We start from the raw sequence: 23,638 nt of genomic DNA, 5'->3' as shown, positions 1-23,638 counted from the left end.
AATAGCCAAAAGACTCTGGATTATGGTAATAACCCTAACTATAAAAGCCTGGAAGTTAAGATCTTGGTATATTTGGGTTTGACACTATTCAAAATGTTATATACACACATACGTGCATTACAAGAAAAAAGCAAGCTAATAGGGTCAGTTTTCTTCATTACAATGGCCACCTTAGTTCTAGGACAGAAAATACCTGAAAGAACAAATATTTTTAAATCTGATGATAGCCTACAAGACATCTCCAGTCATTGAATTCAGTCTAGGATCTCACAGGGTCTATTATTTTGGAAGAATTCATTTAAAATGTCTGAAACCTGGAGATGCTAAAGGAAGGTGGTACTGAGAAGGAGTTCTATGAGCCTGACTTAGAAAAAGCTGAAAACTGTGGTGTAAGTGGAAGAGGGACTGAATTCCAATAGTCCCCCAAAAGCTCAGCTAGTGGTGGACATGGCAGAGGAAGTGGAAGGTGGTAGCAGAGAATATGGGGACTTCACAGACCATGCTTTAAGACGTACAAGTAGGTCTAACACTACCGTTTGGGACCCCATTCTAAATATATAATCTGTATCTATCTAAATCTAAAAGCCACATTATACAGTTCTTTTTTTCACGCTATTTATTTTCCTTAATAAATCTCAAGTAACGTAAGGAAAACTTTACATGACTCTATTCTGGAGAGTTTCAGCAAACAAGAAGGCATCTGTTCCTCACCAGCTATAAACTCCCTGTAGGCAGGCTCCATGTCAGACTGGATTCCCCCCTACTTCCATCTACCTAAGCCCAGGCCTTTATATGCAATAGCTACTGAATACACATCTGACAAACAAACAAAAATCTTATATGTCCGGTAGTGACTCATTCAGTTGTAGTTATGCTAAGGCAGACACCACTGTATTGATTATTATTTTTGGCAGAGAAACTTGGTAATTAACACTCTTCTGTAATTAGCATATAATAGTTAACAGCCTAGTTTAATATCCAACTATTTGTCACAGATGATTAATCACAAGTAACACTGCCAAAACAGTCTTTCAAAAAAGTGGACAAAGGAGGACTGGAAGAGATGGGGGAGTAGGAGGATCCTGAGCTCACTCCTCCCATGCACACACCAAGAGCTATATCTGTGCAACTACCTCTAAAAATGACCAGAAGACCAGCAGGACAGACCTTCCAGTCAATCACAGACAGGCTGCCACACTGGAAAGGGGAGGAGAATCAGAGATACAGTTGGGAACCAAACCCCGCAGTAAGACTAAGCCCAAGGAGAGGGACAACACAAACACAGAGAAGTGAGAGGACTGGACCCAACAACGAGCAATGGGAAGACAAGCAACCATTACAACTGGCTTTGAAAACCAGGGAGGCTTAACTTAACAGTACTTTAAAAATCAGGGGGATTAATTCCAGGAGAGCAAGAGGGACAGGAAACGGATTCTCCACCCTTAAAAAGCCAGCATAATAAATAACTCCATCCAAGACACAGTACAAAACCAGCAGTATGAGAAGTGACTATGACATACATGAAGGAGGTTTGCTTACTAATCTCAAAATGTGCAGTAACAGGGCAGGGATCTTTAGAAGATCTCTCAGAAAACAAAAGTGCTGGCAGGCAACATTTCTCTTCCTCTCTCTCAGCCTAGGTTAGCTGGACGTTTCTGGGAACCGGCACTAACACTCTCCACCTGTCTACCTAGCACTGCACACCCCTCCCCCATGATCACCCGTAGACTGGCCCCATCTAACCTGCCTGTTTTGGCAGGCGTCCCTCCAGAGTGGCTCTTGCCCTACCATATACTGCAAACAGCCCTGGCAGGGAGTGGGACCACTCCAGAGTGACTTCTGCCCTGGGGAGAGGGAGAACTAACCCCACACAGCAGCGTGTCCAGTTCCAGTAGTTGAGAATTTTAGCTGGCTACACAGGGACAAAGTCCTGCCATTCACCGTGTCCATAGCTGTGGCAGAGGCGGCCTGCAAACACCTAGTCTGACTGCTTCCCTTGCCCACCTACAAGCCCACATAGTCTTCAGACAGTGCAAGGACTCAACGCAAGGATTCAACCTTGTCCAGTGCACCCAGAGCATGCAAAGTGGATCACTGCAGCTGACTGGGCTGAAGACAAGTGTGGCTCAGTCACAACAGTAGGGCACATGCAGTCTGTACAGGAGACCTCCCTGGAGCACCTGCTTCTTGTGACCAGGGCACCACAGGACTTCTCCTACACTAGGCCATGACCTTCAAGACCAGGAGACTTGGCTGACCTTCCCTACTCAAACAACAACAACAACAACAACAACAAAAAACAAAACAAAAAAAACCCCAACAACAACAAAAGAAACAAAACAGAAAGCTAGACAAAAATGAAGAGATAGGAATATGTCCCAAATGAAAGAACAGGATGAAATCACAACAGAAGAGCTAAATGAAATGAGGATAAGCAAAATGCTTATCCTCATGATAAAAAATAAGAGGAATGCTCATAAAGATATTGGAGTTGAGGAAAAAAATGGGTGAATCCACTAAGACCTGCATCAAAGAGAGAGAAAATACAGAACAGAACCAGTCAGAGATGGAGAATTCAGTAACTGAAATAAAAAGACACAACAGAGGGAATCAGTAGAGGATTAGGGGAGGCAGAAGAGTGGATCAGTGATCCAGAAAACAGTAATGGAAAGCAATCAAGCTGAACAGCAGAAAGAAAAAGGAGCAAAAAATGAGAATAGGTAAAGGGATCTCAGTAACATCAAGTGTAATAACATTTGCATTATAAAGATGCTATGAGGAGAAAATATAGAAAGGAAGTAAACTTGTTAGCGAAGAATTAAGAGCTGAAGCCTTCCCTAATCTGGGAAAGGAGGTATCCAAATCAGACAGCACAGAAAGCCCTTAACAAGATCAACCCAAGAAGGTCCACACCAAGGCACAAAATAATTAAAATGGAAAAAAGTAATAATAGAGAATGTTAAAAGTAGCATTTGAAAAAAAAAAAAAAAAAGTTACATACAAGGGAAACCCCATAAAGCTATCAGCTGATTTTTCAGCAAAAACTTTGCAGGCCAGAGGGAGGGGCATGATACCTTCAAAGTGCTGAAAGGAAAAACAACAACAACAACAACAACACCCCACACCTCCAAAAAACCCAGGCAATCAGGAATACTCTACTCAGCAGGGTTATTATTCAGAATTGAAGGTTAGATAGAGAGTTTCCTAGACAAACAAATATTAAAGAAGATCATCACCACTGAAAAAGACTTAAAAGAAGTGTTAAAAGGGACTTGAGTGGAAAGAAAAGGTCATAAGTAGAAGAAAATTATGAAACAAAAAGCCTTCAGAGATGAAAGCAAACTTCTGGTAAATCCAGTAGGTTAAATCATTTATGGGGCACCTGGGTGGCTAAGTGGGTTAAGCCTCTGCCTTTGGCTCAGGTCATGATCTCAGGGTCCTGGGATTGAGTCCCACATTGGGCTCTCTGCTTAGCCAGGAGCCTGCTTCCCCCTCTCTCTCTGCCCGCATCTCTGCCTATTTATGATCTCTCTCCCTCTGTCATATAAAGAAATAAAATCTTTAAAAATATATATTACTTATTAAGCCAGTATGGAGGTTAAAACACAAAGTAGTAAAATCAATTGTATCTACAAAAGTCAGCCAAGGGATTTCGCTTTTTACAAAATAAAAAGATGTAAAATATGATATCATAAACATAAAATATGGAGGGGAAATAAAAATTTAGTGCTTTTAGAATGTGTTCAACCCTAAGACATCAACTTAATACAGACCTCTATACAATAAGGTGATATATACAAGTCTGTTAGTAACCAAAAATCAAAACCTGTAATAAATATACAAAAAATAAAGAAATCCAAACAGAATACTGAAGAAAGCCATCAAACCACAAGGGAAGAGAGCAAGAGAAGAAAGAAATAGAGAACTATAAAAACTGAAAAACAATGAAAATGGCAATAAATACATACCTATCAATAATTACTTTAAATGTATATGGGCTAAATCCTTTAGTTAAAAGACATAGGGTGACTGAATGGATTATAAAAAAACAACAAGATCCAACTATATGTTGCCTATAAGAGACTCATTTCAGATCTAAAGACACATACAGGGGTGCCTGGGTGGCTCAGTGGGTTAAAGCCCCTGCCTTCGGCTCCGGTCATGATCCAGGGTCCTGGGATAGAGTCCCACATAGGACTCTCTGCTCGGCAGGGAGCCTGCTTTCTCCTCTCTCTCTCTCTGCCTGCCTCTCTGCCTACTTGTGATCTCTATCTGTCAAGTAAATAAATAAAATCTTAAAAAAAAAAAAAGATTTAAAGACACATACAGACTGAAGGTAAAGGGCAATAAAACCATACACCATTCAAATGGAAGTGAAAGAAAAACGTGTCAGGGTAGCAATACTTATATTAGACAAAAAAGACTGTAAAACAAAGACTGTAACCAATGACAAAGAAGGGCACTACATAAAGATAAATGGAAAAAATCAACAAGAGGATATAACAACTGTAAATAACTATGCACCCAAAATAGGAGCACCCAAACACATACAGCAATTATTAATAAACAAAAAGGGAGAAACTGACTTTAACACTGTAACAGCAGGAGATTTTTACACCTGACGTCCATAAATGGATAGATCATCCAGACAGAAAATCAACAAGGAAATGGTGCCTTGAACAACACAATAGACCAGAGACCCTTACAGATATATTCCATCCAAGAATTCCATCCCCAAATAGCAGAATACACATTATTTTCAAGGACACATAAAACATTCTTCAAGACAGATCATATGTTGAGCCACAAAACAAATTCCAGTAAGTTTAAGAGTAAAATCACATTGAGCATCTTTTTTGACCACAACAGTATAAAACTAGAATTCAATTATAGTAAAATATGTGGAAAGAACACAGATATATGGAGGCTAAACAACATCCTATGAAACAATGGCTGAGTCAACCAATAGTTCAAAATCCTGGGGATGCAACAAAAGCAGTACTAAGAGTGGCTTATAGCAACGCAGGCCTACCTCAAGAAACAAGAAAAATTTCAAAAAACCCAAACTAACCATACACCTAAAACGGAAAAAGTAGAACAAACAAAACTGAGAGCTAGAAGGAAGGACAGAATAAAAATTAGAGCAGAAATTAAAATAGAGGCTTAAAAAAATTCAGAAGAGATCAACAAAAATAAGAGCTAATACTCTGAAAAGATAAAACTGATAAACCTTTAGCTAGATTCATCAAAAAAAAAAAAAAGACTCAGATAAAATCAGAAATGGAGAAAAAAATACCACAAAACTACAAAGAATTATAAGAGATTATTATGGAAAATTATATGCCAAAAAATTGGGCAACTTAGAAGGAGTGGACAAATTCTTAGAGAACATACACTCTTCCATAACTGAATCAGGAAGATATAGAAAATTTGTTGGACAGACACATAACACAGAGATAACAGACATATCACAATTAAAGCAGTAATAAAAAAAACTCAACAATGAACAAAAGTCCAGGACCAGATGTCTCTACAAGTGAATGAACTCTACCAAACATTTCAAGAGTTAATACTTAGTTTTCTTAAATCATTCCAAAAAACAGAAGAGGAACGAAAACTTCCACATTCATTCTACAAGGCCAATGTTACTGTGATACCAAAAGCAGTTGAAGACACTACAAAAAAAGAAAACGACAGGCTAATATCTCTGATGAACAAAGATGTAAAAATCCTCACAAAGTATTAGCAAACCAAATTCAACAATACATCTGAAAAAATTCACATCAATCAAGTAGGACTTATTCCAGAAATGGCAAGGGTAGTCAATATTTGCAAGTCAGTACAATACAGCATGTTAATAAGCTATAGGATACAAACCATATGATCATCCCAATAAATGTAGTAAAAGCACTTGACAAAATACATCCATTCATGGTAAAAAGTCTCAACTAAGTGAGTTTAGAGGGAACATACCTCAACATAATAAAGGTCATATATGAAAAACTCACAGCTAACATCATGGTGAAAAACAGAGCTTTTTCTCTAAGATCAGGAACATGAGGATGTCCACTCTCATCTCTTTTATTCAACATAGTCCTGGAAATCCTAGGTGTAGTAATCAGACAAGTAAAAGAAATAAAAAGCATCCAAAATGGTATAGAAGAAGTAAAACTGTCACTATTTGCAGATGTCATGATCTTATATATGGAAAAACCTAAAGGTTGCACCAAAAAACTATCAGAACTGAAAAATGAATTCAGTAAAGTAGCAGTATACAAAATTAATATATAGAAATATATTGCATTTCTATATACTAATACCACAGTAGCAGAAAGAAATCAAGAAACACCAAAGAGAATAACATACCTAGGAATAAGCTTAACAAGGAGGTGAACACCTCTACTCTGAAAACTCTGAAACACTCATGAAAGAAACTGAAGAGGACACAAATAGAAAGAGTCTATGTTCACGGAATGGAAGAACCAACATTGTTAAAATGTCCATAATACCCAAAGCAATCTATAGATTCAATGCAATCCCTATCAAAATACCAGCACTATTTCACAGAACTAGAATAATTAATACTAAAATTTGTATGGACCCACAAAAGACCCCAATAGCCAGGGCAATCTTGAGAAAGAAGAATAAAGCTGGAGGTATCACAATACCAGATTTCAGTTTATACTACAAAGCTATGACAATCAAAACATTATGGTACTGGCACAAAAACAGATACGTAGGTTAAGAGAACAGTACAGAGAACCAAGAAATAAACCCACCATTATACATTCAACTAATCTTTGACAAAGGAGGCAAGAACATACAATGGGGAAAAGACTCTTCAGTAAATGGTGCTACATGCTACATGCTAAAGAATTAAACTCAACAACTACATGTAGTAGCTACATGCTACATGCTAAAGAATTAAACTCAACAACTCAAATACAAAAACAAACTTAAAATGGACTAAAGACGTAAATGTGAGACCAAAACCAAAAAACTCCTAGAAGATAACATAGGCAAATAATCTCTCTGACATCACCATAGCAATATGTTTCTGGCTATGTCTCCAGAGGCAAACGGAAACAAAAGCAAAAATAAACTATTGGGACTATACCAAAATAAAAAGCTTTTGCACAGCAAAGGAAACCATCAATGAAACAAAAAGGCAACCTACTGAAATGGGTAGAATCAAAAAGACATGTAATAACAAATATCGGTAAGGATATGGAGAATAAGGAACCCTTGAGCACTGTTGGTGGAAATGTAAATTGACCAACCACTGTGGAAAGCACTCTGGATGTTTCTCAAAAAATTAAAAATAGGAATACCATATGATTCAGTAATCCCACTACTGGGTATTTACCCCCGAAACACACAAAAAAACTAATTTGAAAACATATATGCACCCCTATTTATAGCAGCATTATTTACAACAGTCAAGATATGGAAGCAATCTAAGTGTTCATTTATAGATCAATGGATAAAGACGATGTGGGATGTATGTATCTCTCTCTCTCTCATACACACACACACACACACGAATATTACTCAGCCATAAAAAAGAATGAGATCTTGCCTTCTGCAATAACATGGATGAACCTAAAGTGTATATGCTAAGTGAAATATATCAGAGAAAGACAAATACCATGATTTCAATTATAAATGGAATCTAAAAAACAACAAATGAACAAACAAGACACAAAGAAATGAATAAACGTAAAATCAGACTTAACTAGAGAACAAACTAGTGGTTGCCAGAGGAAAAGTGGATGGGAAAATGGGTAAAATAAGTAACATTAAGAGGTATAAACTTCTAGTTACAAAGTAAGTCATAAAGATGAAAACTACAATATAGGGAATAAATTATATATATATTATATAATTTACAGAATATTGTAATTATACATATAATATATATTATATATTACATATTGAATACTGTATTAATATTGCATGATGACAGTGACCACACTTAAGGTGTGAGCACTGAGTAATGTATAAAATTGCTGTATCAATATGTTGCACACCCGAAACTAATATAACACTGGATGTTAAATTGTACTTCGATTAAAAAGGTGAAAAAAAATTCACAATAAAAAATGTTTTATGTAACTTGATTTAGAGGTCTATTAAGAAATCACAGAACAAATACTGATTTCTCTTTTTGAGGATTAGGTGACCGGTGACCATATAATTTATCTTCCATACTGGAAAACTTAGAAGAGTACAGGTGATAATGTTATCACCACCAGGGCAACATGAATAAACCTAGCTAGACATTTGGTCACTATTAAGAGGAGAAAAATTAGGACAAGAACTATTCACATATTGTGATTTTTCTTGCTCTGGAGAGATAAAAAGTATAGTTTGCATATAAATGAAAATCAAATTCTAGAGATAATTTCCTAGGACTCATCACCAGATGAACAAAGATTTACAAATAAACAGAAACTTACCTCTGGTTTAGGGACAAAAGCCTGACCCGGAATTGTGAAGATGTGCTGAACATTGCAGAGGTACTGCGCCATAATAGAAAGGCGGCTACGCTGTTTGCTTCCTGTATTGGCTGTCAGTCTCTACAGAAGGAGAAAAGGAATTTTGGCAATTAATCCAGTCTGATCAGATAGAATGCACCTAATATTCTATTATCTATGGACACTAGGTGGAGTTTTGAGATAAACTTTAAAAGCACAGGCTTTCTGATACATGATACAGAAACAGCACGGAGAACATTTCCTCCAATATCAACTGAAGTACACTTAAGAGGTGTGAATTATATCCTATATAATGCACTCAGAAACCAAATAAGAAAACTTCCCTACCACTGGATGTTGGGGATTTTAAACCCCTGTTATATTCTGTAGAAGGTCCTATATGAAACAAGTGATCAATATATATTTGATGAGAGAAGAAATTAGCAAGCACAATTAAGAACTAAAGATGTGTATTTCATTTTGTGAATCACCAAAAATCTATGAAGGAAACTTTTCAATGGTGCACTTTTCTTTATTTAAATGTAATTAAAACTTTGAATATTCAGAACTCTTGGAGAACTGTTTTTGGAGAACTGATTTTTGCATAAACCAGGAATTCATTCTTTTAAGAACACAAACACTTCAATTTCAAAATCACGTATAGCTAAATTAACTCATAAATGAAATGCAATTTCAACCAAAATCTTGAAAGGATTTCTTTGAAGACCTTTAAATTCCACAGAATTTTATATGGAAAAGCCAAGGGCCTGGAATAGGCAGGAAGCTCCCGAAGAATGTCAACAGCATGAGGAAGGGCTGAGGCAGACTCACCATGGGAGGTATCCAAAGTAAGGCAGTACAGTATTGCTACTGGCACAGACAAACACACCAATGGAACAAAAGCCTTAAAAACAGACCCAAGCGCATATGGATATTTGCTGTGTGACAGATGTGATGTAACAACCCTAACAGGAAAAGGATGGACCACTCGGTAAGAGATATTGGTATTGAGTAGGTCTATCTATAGCAGGACTAACTCCCTATCTCATACCATAACCAAAAATAAATTCCAAGTGAATTAACAACAAGTAAAAAGCAAAACTTTGAGATTTTTTTTATAAAGTATTTATGACCCCACAGGAGAACAAAATTTCTGAAAAGATGCAAAAGTGGAAGCCATAAGAGACTGATACTTTTGCTCTATTAAAATTTAAAATGTCTATATTTAAAAAAATAGTACAAATGTATGTCACAGACTGAGAGAAGGTATTTGAAACTCCTATCTGACAACACTGATTAGTGTTCAGAACATGGAAGAAACCCCTACACGTTAATTGCCAAAAAATAGACAACAGAAAATCTGATAAGAAATAGGATAAAAGGGGCGCCTGGGTGGCTCAGTGGGTTAGGCCGCTGCCTTCGGCTCAGGTCATGATCTCAGGGTCCTGGGATCGAGTCCCGCATCGGGCTCTCTGCTCAGCAGGGAGCCTGCTTCCTCCTCTCTCTGCCTGCCTCTCTGCCTACTTGTGATCTCTCTCTGTCAAATAAATAAATAAAATCTTAAAAAAAAAAAAAAAAAAGAAATAGGATAAAAGCACCCAAATGACCCATAACCATACACTATCCCCAACCACGTTACAAATAAGGGACATGCAAATTTAAACTCTAATGAGATAATCACATATCTGTGAAATGAACAAAATTTACACAATAAAAAAGAACCTGGCAGAACCTAGAACTGGTGAATAATACGGAGCCAGAGGAACTCCCATTTACCTATTAAGAAGGGCAACTGGTACAAGCACTTTGGACTACAATTTGGCAAGACACACAGGAAAGATGAAGTTGAGTGCACTGTCATAACTTTAAATCTACCTTTAGGAATATATTCTAGGGAACAGTTTATATACCTACACAAGAAAATACTGTGTAAGAACGATCACCACAACATTGTGCATGCACAGTTTCCAAAAAGGTAGAAAACATAAAGGCCATCAACAGGAATAAGTAAATGGTGTTCTTAACATAGATGCCCAAATAGAAAATGATGAAGTGGCAGAAAATATGTAGACCATGATTTCATTTATATAAAAACTTCAAAACATTATTTCTTATGGCTTCCTCTGTGTGTGTGCATTTATCTATCAATGCATGGGAATGATGAGTATCAATTTTAAGAGTACACTCATAGGAGAGAAAGAAAGGGGGCAGATGGGGGTACCACACATTATCTACTATATTTTATTTCTTAAAAAAGACAAAAATATGGCAATATGTTAGAATTGGATTAAAAAATTAGATGCACTGATTTCTTAAAAAAATGTATCCTGCTTCTCTTGTGTTCTTAGAATTCACTGGGTATTCTAAACCTCTCATAAATGATACAGGGTCAACATTATAAACATTACACACCACATAATTTGGCTTGTAAGAGCTTTGCCATAAGTAAGATTAAAAAGATAGGTTTTAAACTGCGATGCTCAGAAAATTTCCTATAGGCAAAGCTGAAGATTTTGTAACATTTCTTTTGCTACTCAGAAGCCACCTCTCCATCTCATCCCTCTTTTCAAATTACCTGGCTCCTGTCTACATTTAGACATCTAAAATTACTGGGAGGCTGAGTACAGGACAAGTGATTGCTTTAGTATAAATGACAGAGTAAATTCTTCTTTACTAAACTGTAAAACCAAGAAACATATATATTCCCAAACAAAAATAAAAACAAAGACAAACACTGGAAACATATTTAAAGAATAAACTTATGGATCAAATGCTAAAAAATATTTCTAGCTCTACATAAATTTTTTTTGGAGCTTAACTATACCACTGGCATGAAAGTAAAAAATTCAAAGTGCATTGTAAACTGGCATACTTCAAAGCAGTTGTGTACAACTAAAACCCGCATGAACATAATCACAAAATTAAAATAAAAATCAAAACAAGTCTGCACTTGAAAATTATTATTTCATGCTGAATTCTCTTTCCATATTCTACTTTACATCTCAAAGGTGTTTTCACTGATAAATTCAGTGAAATTTTAAAAACCACTTTAACCCAAAAGCAAACAAGGGAGGCAATGCAGGGTAAACACTCTGGACACAATTTCACTTTGAGCGCTGGTGTCCATTCCTGCCAGGGAAGCCTGACCCATCCAAGCTCTGCAGCAAATACACCCAGGCTGTGGAGATGAAATGCGTGAAACGTATGACGGAATTTAGATGAAAGCAGCACACACATACCCATCCTGAACTCACTGTAGAATAATTCAAGCCACAGAGCAGAAAGCTCTGCAGAAAACTTCATTAAAAACTAACACAAGAGTTAAACAGTCAATCAACCATTCAAACATGAGTTAATATTTGTGATAGTTAGGGTATATGTAGAGCTACGAAAATTCAAACTCCATGACAAGATAGAGGATGTTAACAAACAACAAAAGGCCAGGAAACCAAACTGGTTAATTTTTCAGTAAAAGGAAACCTATAACCCTTGAGATTTTAAAAGCATTCTGACTGAGTATAAGAAAAACAAAGGGTCAAAGACTCCACAAGGACAGTGTTATTTTCATCCTTCTTATTCTAAAATAATTTTAACTACAAGTAGAAAAATTAGGCTTATTCTTGAGAAGCCACACAGCCCAATATCAGGGACAATGAAAACTATATAAATTACTGGCAAGGTGACTCCCCCTCTCCCTGCTACAGATGTGACCATTAAATAGCCAAGGTCCACTGAAGATGGGAGGACATAAACAGGCTAATCCTGGACCCAGAAAGAAAATACCAAAGGTCCAGTCACCTAAACAACTTGAACATCATGACTTCAGCAGAAAACCTATGACCTGTTTTCAAGTTCAGCTTTCCCTGTAACTAGCTCCATGACCTTCTGGAAGACATTAAACTACTCTGAGCCTCAGTTTCATCATCTATAAAATGAGGTTAGATGAGATTTGTTAAGGTCTCATTTTCTGCTACACACTGTGATTCTATTTTATGAGCTGTAACTTTATACCGTCTATATGTTCTGTAGTGCGTGTGAGCTGAATTCTTCTATTTAGACCCTGCAGACCTAGAGGGAACGGAAGAAGATCGTGTTCATTTACTTGTGTTCTATAACTCACAAAGCCAAGCAAAGTGAATGTTTAAGAATGCTATCTGTGGAATGTAAAATTACAAATACATTAAGTGTCAGGAGTAAACAAAGGTTATGTAAGAAAATTCTACTATATATTATCCTGTTGAAACTTTCACTTGCAAAATATGAAAACTGGTCGGAGGACCAGTGTTAACTTCTAAAGCATTCCATAAATATACACTCAATATAAACTCTTCTCAATATTCATACTAGAATTTAACTAAAATCATTTTTTTGGTTAAAGAAAAATAACTGCATATGGTGGAGTTAAAGCAACACTATTATTAATAACCACAACTGACATTCTGAGTCACTGAAAATATTACTCCACCTCTTCAGCCTGTTCCTTTGCATTTTCCCCCAAAAGAATTAGACTACATAGTGTTTTGCATCTCAATTGTGTTACACAAGAATAGAAATACCATAATAATTATGTAATCTGAGAAAATAAAAGTCCAAGGACAAATCAAAAGGCTGAGAAAATAACAAAGAAAACTAACATGGGCTCAACTCAAACATACAGAAGGCAGTAGATTCATGAGCGGGAAAGGACACTGACCCTGGGAAAGTGGTGGTGATACAGCATCCTAACAAACATAAAAGGGTCCTACATTTTTATGATGGAAAAAAATTTTTTTTAAATTTTATTTACTTGACAGAGAGAGACACAGCAAGAGAGGGAACACAAGCAGGGGAGTGGGAGAGGGAGAAGCAGACTTCTTGCCGAGCAGGGAGCCTGATGCTGGGCTCCATCCCAGGACCCTGGGATCATGACCTGAGCCGAAGGCAGATGCTAACAACTGAGCCACCCAGGCACCCCATGTGATGGAAAATTCTAAGACTACTAAGGAAAAGGTTTTATGGCTAAATACTCTAAAGCAAAGTTTCTTATCCTTGGCATTACTGACATTTTGGGTTGGTAAATGTGGAATATTTTTCTGCTGTCGGGGGCTATCTTGTGTACTGAAGGATGTTTACCAGCATCCCTAACCTTAATCCACTAGACACCAAAAGCACCCCTCAGTTGTGACAACCAAAAATATGTGCAAACAGGCCGGAGGTAAGAGTATGGCTAAGTAGGAGGACCTGAGCATACCTCCTCCCATGCAGCTACATACGGAGGAACTCTCCCGAAGAATGACCTGAACACTTTCCGAACAGCTCTTAGATAGCTCTAAGTATGAAGACAAAGCCACAACAAGAAGGGAAAAGGACAAAGATGTGGTCAGGTCAGAAACCAAGCCCTGGAACTCAGACCCCCAAGTGGGAGGGGATTTCACAGGTGCAAAGGTCCTCCCTGAAAAGTGAGAGGTTACAGCCCCACACCGGACACCCCCCGCCACCCTGGGGAATCTGCACAGGAGGATAAGCTCCCATAACCTGTTTTTGAAAAATTAGCTGGGCTTACTTCCAGAGAACTGGAGAGTTAGAGGAAACTGGACTCCACACTTAAAGGGACCACACACCATCTCACTGGCTCCAAGACCCACCGCAGAGGCAGCAGTTTGAAAAGTGCCTGGGCCATACATAAAGGAAATTTACAGAGCGGTTTTAGGGAGCATGCCAAAGGGGCAGGGTTCTGTAAGAACTTTATCCAAGAACAGAAATGCTGGCAGGCACTATTCTTGCCATCCTTCAGCCTAGACATCTGATGCTGGTAGGCACCAGTCTGACACTATTCATATACCTAGCTAGCACTGCTTGCCCTAACCCAGAGTTCCCCCTGCAGACCTGCCTTACCACACTGCCTTCCTAAGAGGCATTCCTTGGCTCCTGTCTACACACCGAGCAGATAGCCTCAGTGGAGACTGTTGCTCCTAAAAACTCCTGCTGGGAAAGGGGGGAGAGGGCACTCCTGCACACCAGTGCACCTGCTGGACTCAGGGGCCAGTCACAGCAGAAGGGTGCACACAGCCAACACAGGGGGCACCCTTATAGTACCTGGTTCTGGTGACCGCATTTCTAGGCCCCAGAGCACACCTTCCGTATAAGGCCACTACCTTCAATGCCAGGAGTCATAGTTGACCTACCTAATATAGAAACAAACATAGACAAAATGAGCAGAAAGAGGAATAAGTTCCAAACAAAGGACAAGACAAAATCTCAGAAAATAACTAAATGAAAAAAAGATAAGCAATCTACCTAAATTAAGAGTTCAAAATAATGGTTATACAGATGCACATCGAACTTGGGAGAGAAGTGGATGAACTCAGAGGGGATTTCAACAAAGAGATAGAAAATATAAAAAAAGAATAAATCAGAGTTGAAGAATACAATAACCACAATGAAAAACACAACAGAGGGAATCAGCAGCATATTAGAGGATGCAAAAGAACAGATCAGTGTTCTGGAGGAAAGGGTAATAGAAATCATTCAAGTTGAAAAGCAGAAAGAAAAAAGAATGAAAAAAATGAGGACAGGGTAAGAGACCTCTGGGACAACATCAAGCACACTAACATTCATATCATAGGGGATACCACAAAAAAAAGAGCGAAAGAGGAAGAAAAGTTAATTTTAGGAAATAATAACTGAAAGATTACCTAATCTGGGAAAGAAAACAGATATCCAGGTCTAGGAAGCACAGATATCCTTGAACAAGATGAACCCAAAGAGGTACACATGGAGACACATTATTACAATCTCAAAAACTGAAGACAAAGAGAATCTTAAAAGCAGTGATAGAAAAGCAACTAGTTATGCACAAGGAAACATCTGTTAAGAGCTGATTTTTCAGCAGAAAATCTGAAGGCCAGAAGACATATGTTTAAAGTGCTAAAGGGAGAAACAAAAACAAAAAATCCTATAACCAAGAATCTCACCCAGCAAGAAAGACTATCTTTCAGAATTGAAGGTGAGATAAAGAGTTTCCCAAACAAACAAAAGTTAGTTGGCTCCTGTCTACACACCGAGCAGATAGCCTCAGTGGAGACTGTTGCTCCTAAAAACTCCTGCTGGGAAAGGGGGGAGAGGGCACTCCTGCACACCAGTGCACCTGCTGGACTCAGGGGCCAGTCACAGCAGAAGGGTGCACACAGCCAACACAGGGGGCACCCTTATAGTACCTGGTTCTGGTGACCGCATTTCTAGGCCCCAGAAATTTATCACCACTAAACCAGCCTTGTAAGAAATGTTAAAGAGAATTCTTTAAGCAGAAAAGAAAATACCAAAACTAGAACAAAATCATAAAAGAAAAAATTTCACTAGTAAATATTATGTATTGACGGTAGTAGATCAAACCCTTATAAAGCTAGTATGAAAGTTAAGACAAAAGTAGTCAAATCAACTATATCTACAATAATTAGGAATACACAACATAAAAAGATGTAAAATATACATCAAATACATAGAACATGGGCAGCCCCCGCCCATAAAATAGTAACACTTTTAGAATATGTTCAAACTTGAGCAACCACCAATTTTTTTTTAAGATTTATTCATCTGACACAGAAGAGAGATCACAAGTAGGCAGAGAGACAGGCAGAGAGGGGGAAGCAGGCTCCCTGCTGAGCAGACAGCCTGATGAGAGGCTTGATCCCAGGACCCTGAGACCATGACCTGAGCCTAAGGCAGAGGCTTAACCCACTGAGCCACCCAGGTGCCCTACAACCATCAATTTAAACAGATGACTATTCACATAGGCTGTTTTTTTTTTTTTATCAAACTCTTAGTAACCACAAAACAAATAATAGATACACAAAAAAATCTAGAGAAAAGGAACAGAAAATCAACACTGAGGAAAGTTATCAAATCAGAAGGAAGAGGGCAAGAGAAGAGAGAACCAGAAAAAAAACCAGAAAACAATGAATAAAAATCACAGTAAGTACGTACCTTTCAATAATTACTTTAAATGTAAATGAACTAAATTCTCCAGTCAAAAGACACCAGGTAACAAGCAGACAGGATAATAAGACCCATTTATACGTTGCCTACAAGAGAACTGTTTTGGATCCAAAACAACAGACTTACTGTGAAGAAACAGAAGATATTCCATGCAAATGAAAGAGAAAGAAAAAAAGTCATGTAGCAGTACTTAACAATGGACAAAATGAACTTTAAAACAAAGACTAACAAAAGAAAAGAAGGGTGTTAGTAATAAAGGGATCCATTCCAGGAAGGCTGAGCAACTATGAATGTCTATGCACCCAACATAGCGCTTATACTAATATACTAACAGACACAAAGGGACAAAATGTAATACAATAATAGTAGGGGACTTTAATACCTCTTTTTTATCAATTGATATTTCACCCAGACAGAAAATCAACAAGGAAACAGTGGCTTTAGAGGATGCGTTAGACCAAATGGACTTTAACAGATACACACAGAACATTCCATCTAAAAACAATAGAACACACATTCTTTTCAAGTGCACAGAGAACATCCTCCAAGACAGATCTGTTGATCCACAAAATAAGTCTCAATAAATTTAAGACTGAAATCCTATCAAGCAGTTTCTAACCACAACTGATAGGAGAGAAAAAAATAAACTACAATTAAAAAAACAAAAAACAAAACAAAACTGGATGGGTGCTGGGGTGGCTCAGTTGGTTAAGGGTCTGACTCTTGATTTTGGCTGAGGTCATGACCTCAGGGTCCTGAGATCAAGCCCCACACTGGGCTCCATGGTCAGGGAGGAGTCTGCTTGAGATTCTCTCTCTCGCTCTGCTCCTTCCCACTGCTGTGTTTGTGCTATCTCAAATAAATAGAATCTTAAAAAAAAAAAAAAAAAAGGAAAAAATGCAAACCTGTGGAGGCTAAAAAACATACTATTAAACACCCAAATGGGTCAATAAAAAAATCAAAGGGAAAATTTTAAAAAATACCTTGAGACAAATGAAAATGGAAATACAACATCCCATAATGTCTGGGATATAGCAAAAGCAGTTCTAAAAGAGAAGTTTATAGAGAAACAGGCCTACCTCAAGAAATAAGAAAAATCTCATATATTTAACCTTTACACTTAAAGGAGCTAGAAAAAGAACAAAGCCCAGAACTAACAGAAGGAAGTAAGTAATGAAGATCAGAACAGAAGTAAATGAAACAAAACAGTAGAAATGATCAATGAAACCAAGAGCTGATTCTTTGAAAAGATGAACGAAATTGACAATTAAAATCCCCGAGCTTTGTTTTTTTTTTTAAAGAGAGGGAGTGGGAGCATGGAGAGGCCGAGGGAGAGGGAGAGCGAGAATCTTAAGCAGGTTCCACACCCAGTGTGGAGCTGGATGCAGGGCTCAATCTCACAACTCTGAAATCATGATCTGAAATCAAGAGTCAAGACACTTAACCAACTGAGCCACCTCCGTGTTCTTTCCTATCAAAAGTTAGTAAGTCACAAGGATGAAAGGTACAGCACAGGGAATATAGTGAGTGGTACTGTAATAGTGCTGTATTCTGAGAGATAGTTACATTGGGGGGGGACAGCATAAAGCACAGAGTCATGGATTCACTATGTTACACCTGAAACTAAGGTAACATTGTATGTCAACATCAATTAAAAAAAATACCTATTTCATGAGGTGACTTTGAGGCTTAAATACAAAAACATATGTAAAGTGGCTGTTAGTAGGCACTCCATAAGTAATAGTTGTTTTTATCATTGTCATTGCCACACAGGCAAATAAAAAACAAGGTGAACCTTACGACTGCCCAGCTTGCAGTCTGGAACCTATACCCCGGCTACAGCACAGGCAGGAGCATAAACAGAGCCCAGAGGTCTCCTCGATGTCAGAGGACAGAGGCCAGAGCTCTGGGAGGCCAAGGCAGCCAGAATTTGTGAGGCAGACTACTGGATGAGGGAACAGAGAGAGAGAGAGAAAGAGAGAGAGAGATGGGGGAATGGGAAAGAGGGTGTTCCTGAGATTTTCAGCAGGATCCTTTCAAGTCTTTGGCTGAGTATTGATCTGTAAGAGCAGGAGGCTGGGAGGCTGGAGCAAGTACAATCAGAAAGTAGGACCAAATGGAGCTCACAGACGGCTGGAAACAGTCTGCATTCCCAGCAGCCAAGTGAAGAGCTCTTGAAGTACACAGGGCACTAGATGGATTCCTCTGAAAGGTTTTAACGTAGTCCTGGGACTTAATTAGCCTCAGATTAAAGGCTGCTAAGAACCCGTCATAACAAAGCTTAAAAGCAATCTTCAAACCAATCTGCAAGTGACTTAACAATGTGCCGGAGTAAAACCCACTACTCAACCCAAGCCCTCAAGAAGGTTAAAACAAAACAAAACTTCACAAATCTAGTATCTTGTCAAAATTTTCCAGGCTTACAAAAAAGCAGAAAAATAGGACCCATAGAAAGAGGAGGGGAAAAAAAGCAAACAGTAAAATAGTACAGAAATAACAGAGGTAGTGAAATTAATAGTCAAAGACCTTTAAACAGCTATTATAAATATTATACATATGCACAAAGATGCCAAGGAAAGCATGAACATAATGAGGTAAGGGAAAACACAAGACTCAAACGGAACTTCTAGAAGTAAAAATAAAATGCCTGAAATGAAAAATAAATTAAGTACAACAGCTTAAACACTGCAGAAAAGAGGAATGAATCTGAAGACACAGTAACTGGAGGTTTTTTTTTTAATACTGAGTTATTATCAGTGCTTTTCAGTAGATGTGTTTCGAATAAAGTGTGATGATACAGGTAAATGCAATATATCAAGAGAGTTGTATGGCACCTGTTCATAAAAGATTATATATTATACGAAACTATTCAAGTCATACAAAACCACTTTTCAGTGTCTTTTCAACTAAGAAGAATCCTATTCAGCATGCTTCCCCTCCTCAGGTGGTTCATACTGAGCAATCTTTATGTTCAATTTTTTACTTTCTTCTACTAAGAGCTTTATATTTCTCTCCCATTTTCTGCTTAATTCTAGGCGAAGCAGCTCTATTTCTGGATTTTCTGAGTTAGTAGCTTCTAACTGATGCTTTAAAAAGTCCAAAGCACTATTAGGTCTTCCTGGTTCTTCATGTAGGGCGACCACAATACCTTCTCGGTTGGTGTGTCCAGCACCATCCCGCTGCCCCCTCCCCTGACCTCAAGTGCCTCCAGAGCTGCTTGAGCTTCTAGTGGGTGGCAGCAGCTTAGCTCATGCTGGACACTGTGTCTGCCAGGCTCCAGAATTCTAAAAAACTGGAATTTTTATGTATGGTGAACTATTTTTATTTTTTGTTCATTTTTTATATATGGTGAATTATTAAATGGTTTCATGGAAGTTGACCAAATATCCAAGCATTTGTTAAATAATCTTTTTCTTCCTTTTGTTTCTGCCAATGTATGAACCAATCTGGTTCTCCGAATGTAGCCACTTTGTCTCATAATCTGTCACAGTGATTCTAATTATTAGAGCTTTAAAATACATTTTAATATCTGATAGGTAAGCCTTCTTTCATTAATGTTCTTTTTCAAAATTTCTCATCCATTCTTGCAGGTCCACTCCTCAAGATGATCCTGGGAACTTCACTATATTTCAGGATGTTATTGAAAAAACATAATTTGGAAAAAATGAAGCATCTTTATGATAACTCATTTTTTCTTCGAGGGCTCTATTTATCTTGATTTGTCTCAAGTGGTCTTCTGAGATTCTCAGTAAAGTTTTGTGATTATTTTTATATAGGTCCCTCTTTTTTCCTTAAGTTCCCAAAATAAACAATTGATTTTTTTCCCAATAATATTTTTACTCCTCTAATAGTGATATACTTTATTTGCTTCAATCCCTATTGTACTTAATTTTCTGTTCATTTATCACTAATTCAATCCTACATTCTCTCCAACTTTATGTAACTATTCTCTCAGTATACGCAAACTTAAGTATTTTACCAAATTCTTGCTCTGCTCTGATGTGAACTGAATGTTCTTCTTAGGATTCCCTGCTGTATCTTCTGTGCTAGGCCTTCTGTTTCCTATTTTTCACACAATCTTTCTTCTTAGTGTCTCCAGTTAGACCAGTGCATATATAGGCTTTATCATTAGATTAAAGGTGTTGACAGAGATCAATGAAAAAGACTTTCCAATAACTGGTGCTCGATTCATTAGGATCATATATTAAAAACAGTGAAACTGGCTTCTTTTTCAACCACACACAAAAATCAATCCCCAGTGGATTATAGATGTAAATATGAAAGGTAAAAAAAATAAAACTTCTAAAGATAACACAGAAGAAGATCTTCATGATACAGGATATAAAGGGAGTTCCTCAATAAGACACAGAAAGCACTAACCAAAAATTTACAGTTAAAAACATCTGCTCTTCAGGGTGCCTGGGTGGCTCAGTCAGTCCTCCTGCCCAAGGGATGAGTCCACTTCTCCCTCTGCCCCAACCCACCGCTCTTGCTTGCACACTCTCTATCAGACAAATAAAATCTTTAAAAAGCAAAAAACCCCCAAAAAACAAACATCTGCTCTTCAAAAGACACTATAAAGACAATAACAGGCCAAAGAGTGGAAGAAATTTGCAATACATTAAACTAATAAAAGACGAGTATGCAAAATGTTAGAACTCCTCCAAATCATGAGAAAAAGACAAGCAATCCAACAGAAAACAGACACAAGGCAAGCAATTCATAAAAAAGAGGTTATCTAAAAGGTCAATAAACATGCAAAACAGTGCTCAGTTTGATTTAAAAAACAGCAAACAACAAAAATAAAACCACAATGATACAACACTCCGCTCTGATGAACCAAAACACACAAGTCTGGCAACGGCAAATGCTGGCAAGGATGTGGACAAAATGAACTTATATTTGGTGGGAATATAAACAGGCATAATGACTTCAGAGAACAGTTTAGCATTATCTAGCGAAACTGAAGATTTGCAGAACTTAGGATCCAGCGCTGCTACTCCTGGATTTATACTCTAGGGAAAGCTTGCCTGTGTGCTCCAGGTGACATAAATAATCTTCATGACCGTTTTCTTTGTAATAACAAACACTGAAACTAATTTGGGGTTCCAAAACATGGCAAGGGACAAATTATGAGCTAGGTGAAGAGTGGGTAGTATCTAGCTACACAAATAAACTATAGCTATGAGCAGCATTGAGCGAATCAGGATAAAAAAAATACATGCTGTATGAATCCATCTGCCTAAGTTCAAAAATGGAGAAAACTAAAGTATATTAATTATACAGCTAGGAATCTATGGGATAAACTAAGCAGGGAATATTAAGTCCAGAATTCACAGTATGATTACCTCAGTGGCAGGTGGAGAACAGGAGATACATTCCCATCACAATGGGGATACAAGGGGGTGTCAAAGATGCTGGGAATATAACCACTAACGCCAGATGGGGGGGACTAAGGTATTCTTCTTATTAAGCCACACAAATATGTCAGATCCTCTTCTGTATTTGTAGGTCATAAGAAAAATTTTTTCAAAAACACTTAATGGTCTGCAGATCCCCTCATTTAACCTCTGCAGCTCACAAACTGCCCTTGCCTACCTTGTAGGATTATTTGCTAGAGTGAATCTGGAACATTCCTGCCATGGGAATGCAGGCGCAGAAGGCACAGCTGAAGGAAGGGATTGGGCCAAACCTATGTACAGCATAAGGAGACACCAACCCCTCCCCCCCTCTCCAAATTGATTACCATATTCTTTAACTATCATCATATTCCTGTATCACCACCAGTATCGGTTTTATTGGTTTCTAATTGTTCCATGGCCCTACTGAGTCCCTGCATGGACTACGTTGTCTTTTTGGCAGGCAGCATAGCTTTCATGTTCTCATTGGAGAGCTAAGAGCACTTACGCCTGTCATCATCATTACATGCTTAACTTTGGTTGAGCTCTTATTGGTTTGTGTGTAATGGCAGTATTAACTTAGAAAACACAGTCTATGAAAAAAATGCAGTATTATTGCATTTTAGCATTTGATCATGTGATAAAATAGCCAAAAAAAGTTAAAACTCACCTCTGCCACTTCCTTTTGAAAAGTCAACATCATCTGGGTTCTGCCATAAATGAAAGGTCCATCTCTACAAGAAACATTTTCAAGCCACTTGATAATCAGCGGAGTTGATACATTAAAAGGCAGATTTCCAATAATGTGTACATTTGGAGGCTCTGGTTAGTAGAAAAAAAACAACTTGTAAAGATTTTATTAATGGATTCTAAATACAATTTTAGTTAAGTTAAATCAAACTGGATACTAATAGTAATCAACAAAAATATATGAAAAGATACCGCTAAGTATTTTTCAAAGGCAATGTTTTCTCATAATTAGCTTTGAATTATTATTATTATTTTTAACATTTTTATTTACTTATTTGACAGACAGAGATCACAAGCAGGCAGAGAGGCAGGCAGAGAGAGAGGGGGAAACAGGCTCCCTGCTGAGCAGAGAGCCTGATGCGGGGCTCCATCCCAGGACCCTGAGATCATGACCTCAGCCAAAGGGAGAGGCTTTAACCCATTGAGCCACCCAGGTGCCCCTTAGCTTTGAATTATTAAGAATAAAAATTCTACCTTAATTAGTGCTCAAAGTCCTTAGGTTTTTTGGCTTAGGAAAAATATGAAAAAGACTTGGTTTGGGGGAAAAGACAATTTGATCTGGGCATGATTGGTCGAAGTGCCTACACCCAGATGTAGCTGTCAAGAGGGTCAGATGCCCAGGAAGAAGATACAGGCCACGCACCAAGACGGAAGTGTCTACCGTACACACATGGTCAACGAGACCACAGGAGCAGAGTCCTTCAGGCCAATCTGCAGCACAAGAGAAGATACTCCAAAAATAAAAACCTCAAAAACAACATCTAAGAGGTGGGGGGACAAATAACCACCAGCAAAGAATAGCTAGAGAAAGCTCACACCATGTAAAAGGAAGAACAGGAGAACCTGGTATCAGGGAAGACAGAAGCACAGAGAGCTTCTGGAAGAGCAGGTAACAGTCACACAAATGACTGAGAGCTCAGTCAGATGAGGTTTCAAAGAGGAAATCAGAGCTTGGCTGGGGCACGGCTAGAAACCTGGAGGCAGGGCGCTTAGAAGAGAATGGCGAGTCGGAAGGCGGAGACAGGAGGCGGTTAGATG

The 23,638-nt window shown here is 38.0% G+C and overlaps 1 protein-coding gene across 3 annotated transcripts in view; it reads right to left on the bottom strand.

Moving 5' to 3' along the window:
- Window positions 1-23,638, bottom strand: part of TFB1M (transcription factor B1, mitochondrial) — a 79,058-nt gene that overhangs the window by 28,774 nt on the left and 26,646 nt on the right. For all 3 annotated transcript variants that reach the window (XM_044243497.1, XM_044243505.1, XM_044243487.1), the window contains exons 4-5: window positions 22,521-22,672; window positions 8,460-8,579 (exon numbers count right to left, since the gene is read on the bottom strand). In XM_044243497.1, the coding sequence (XP_044099432.1) occupies window positions 8,460-8,579; window positions 22,521-22,672 (272 nt within the window). The remainder of the gene's footprint in view (window positions 1-8,459; window positions 8,580-22,520; window positions 22,673-23,638) is intronic.

Source organism: Neovison vison, chromosome 1 (assembly GCF_020171115.1).
Source record: "Neovison vison isolate M4711 chromosome 1, ASM_NN_V1, whole genome shotgun sequence".
NCBI lineage: Eukaryota > Metazoa > Chordata > Mammalia > Carnivora > Mustelidae > Neogale > Neogale vison.
This window is presented reverse-complemented; position numbering and strand designations above follow the sequence as displayed.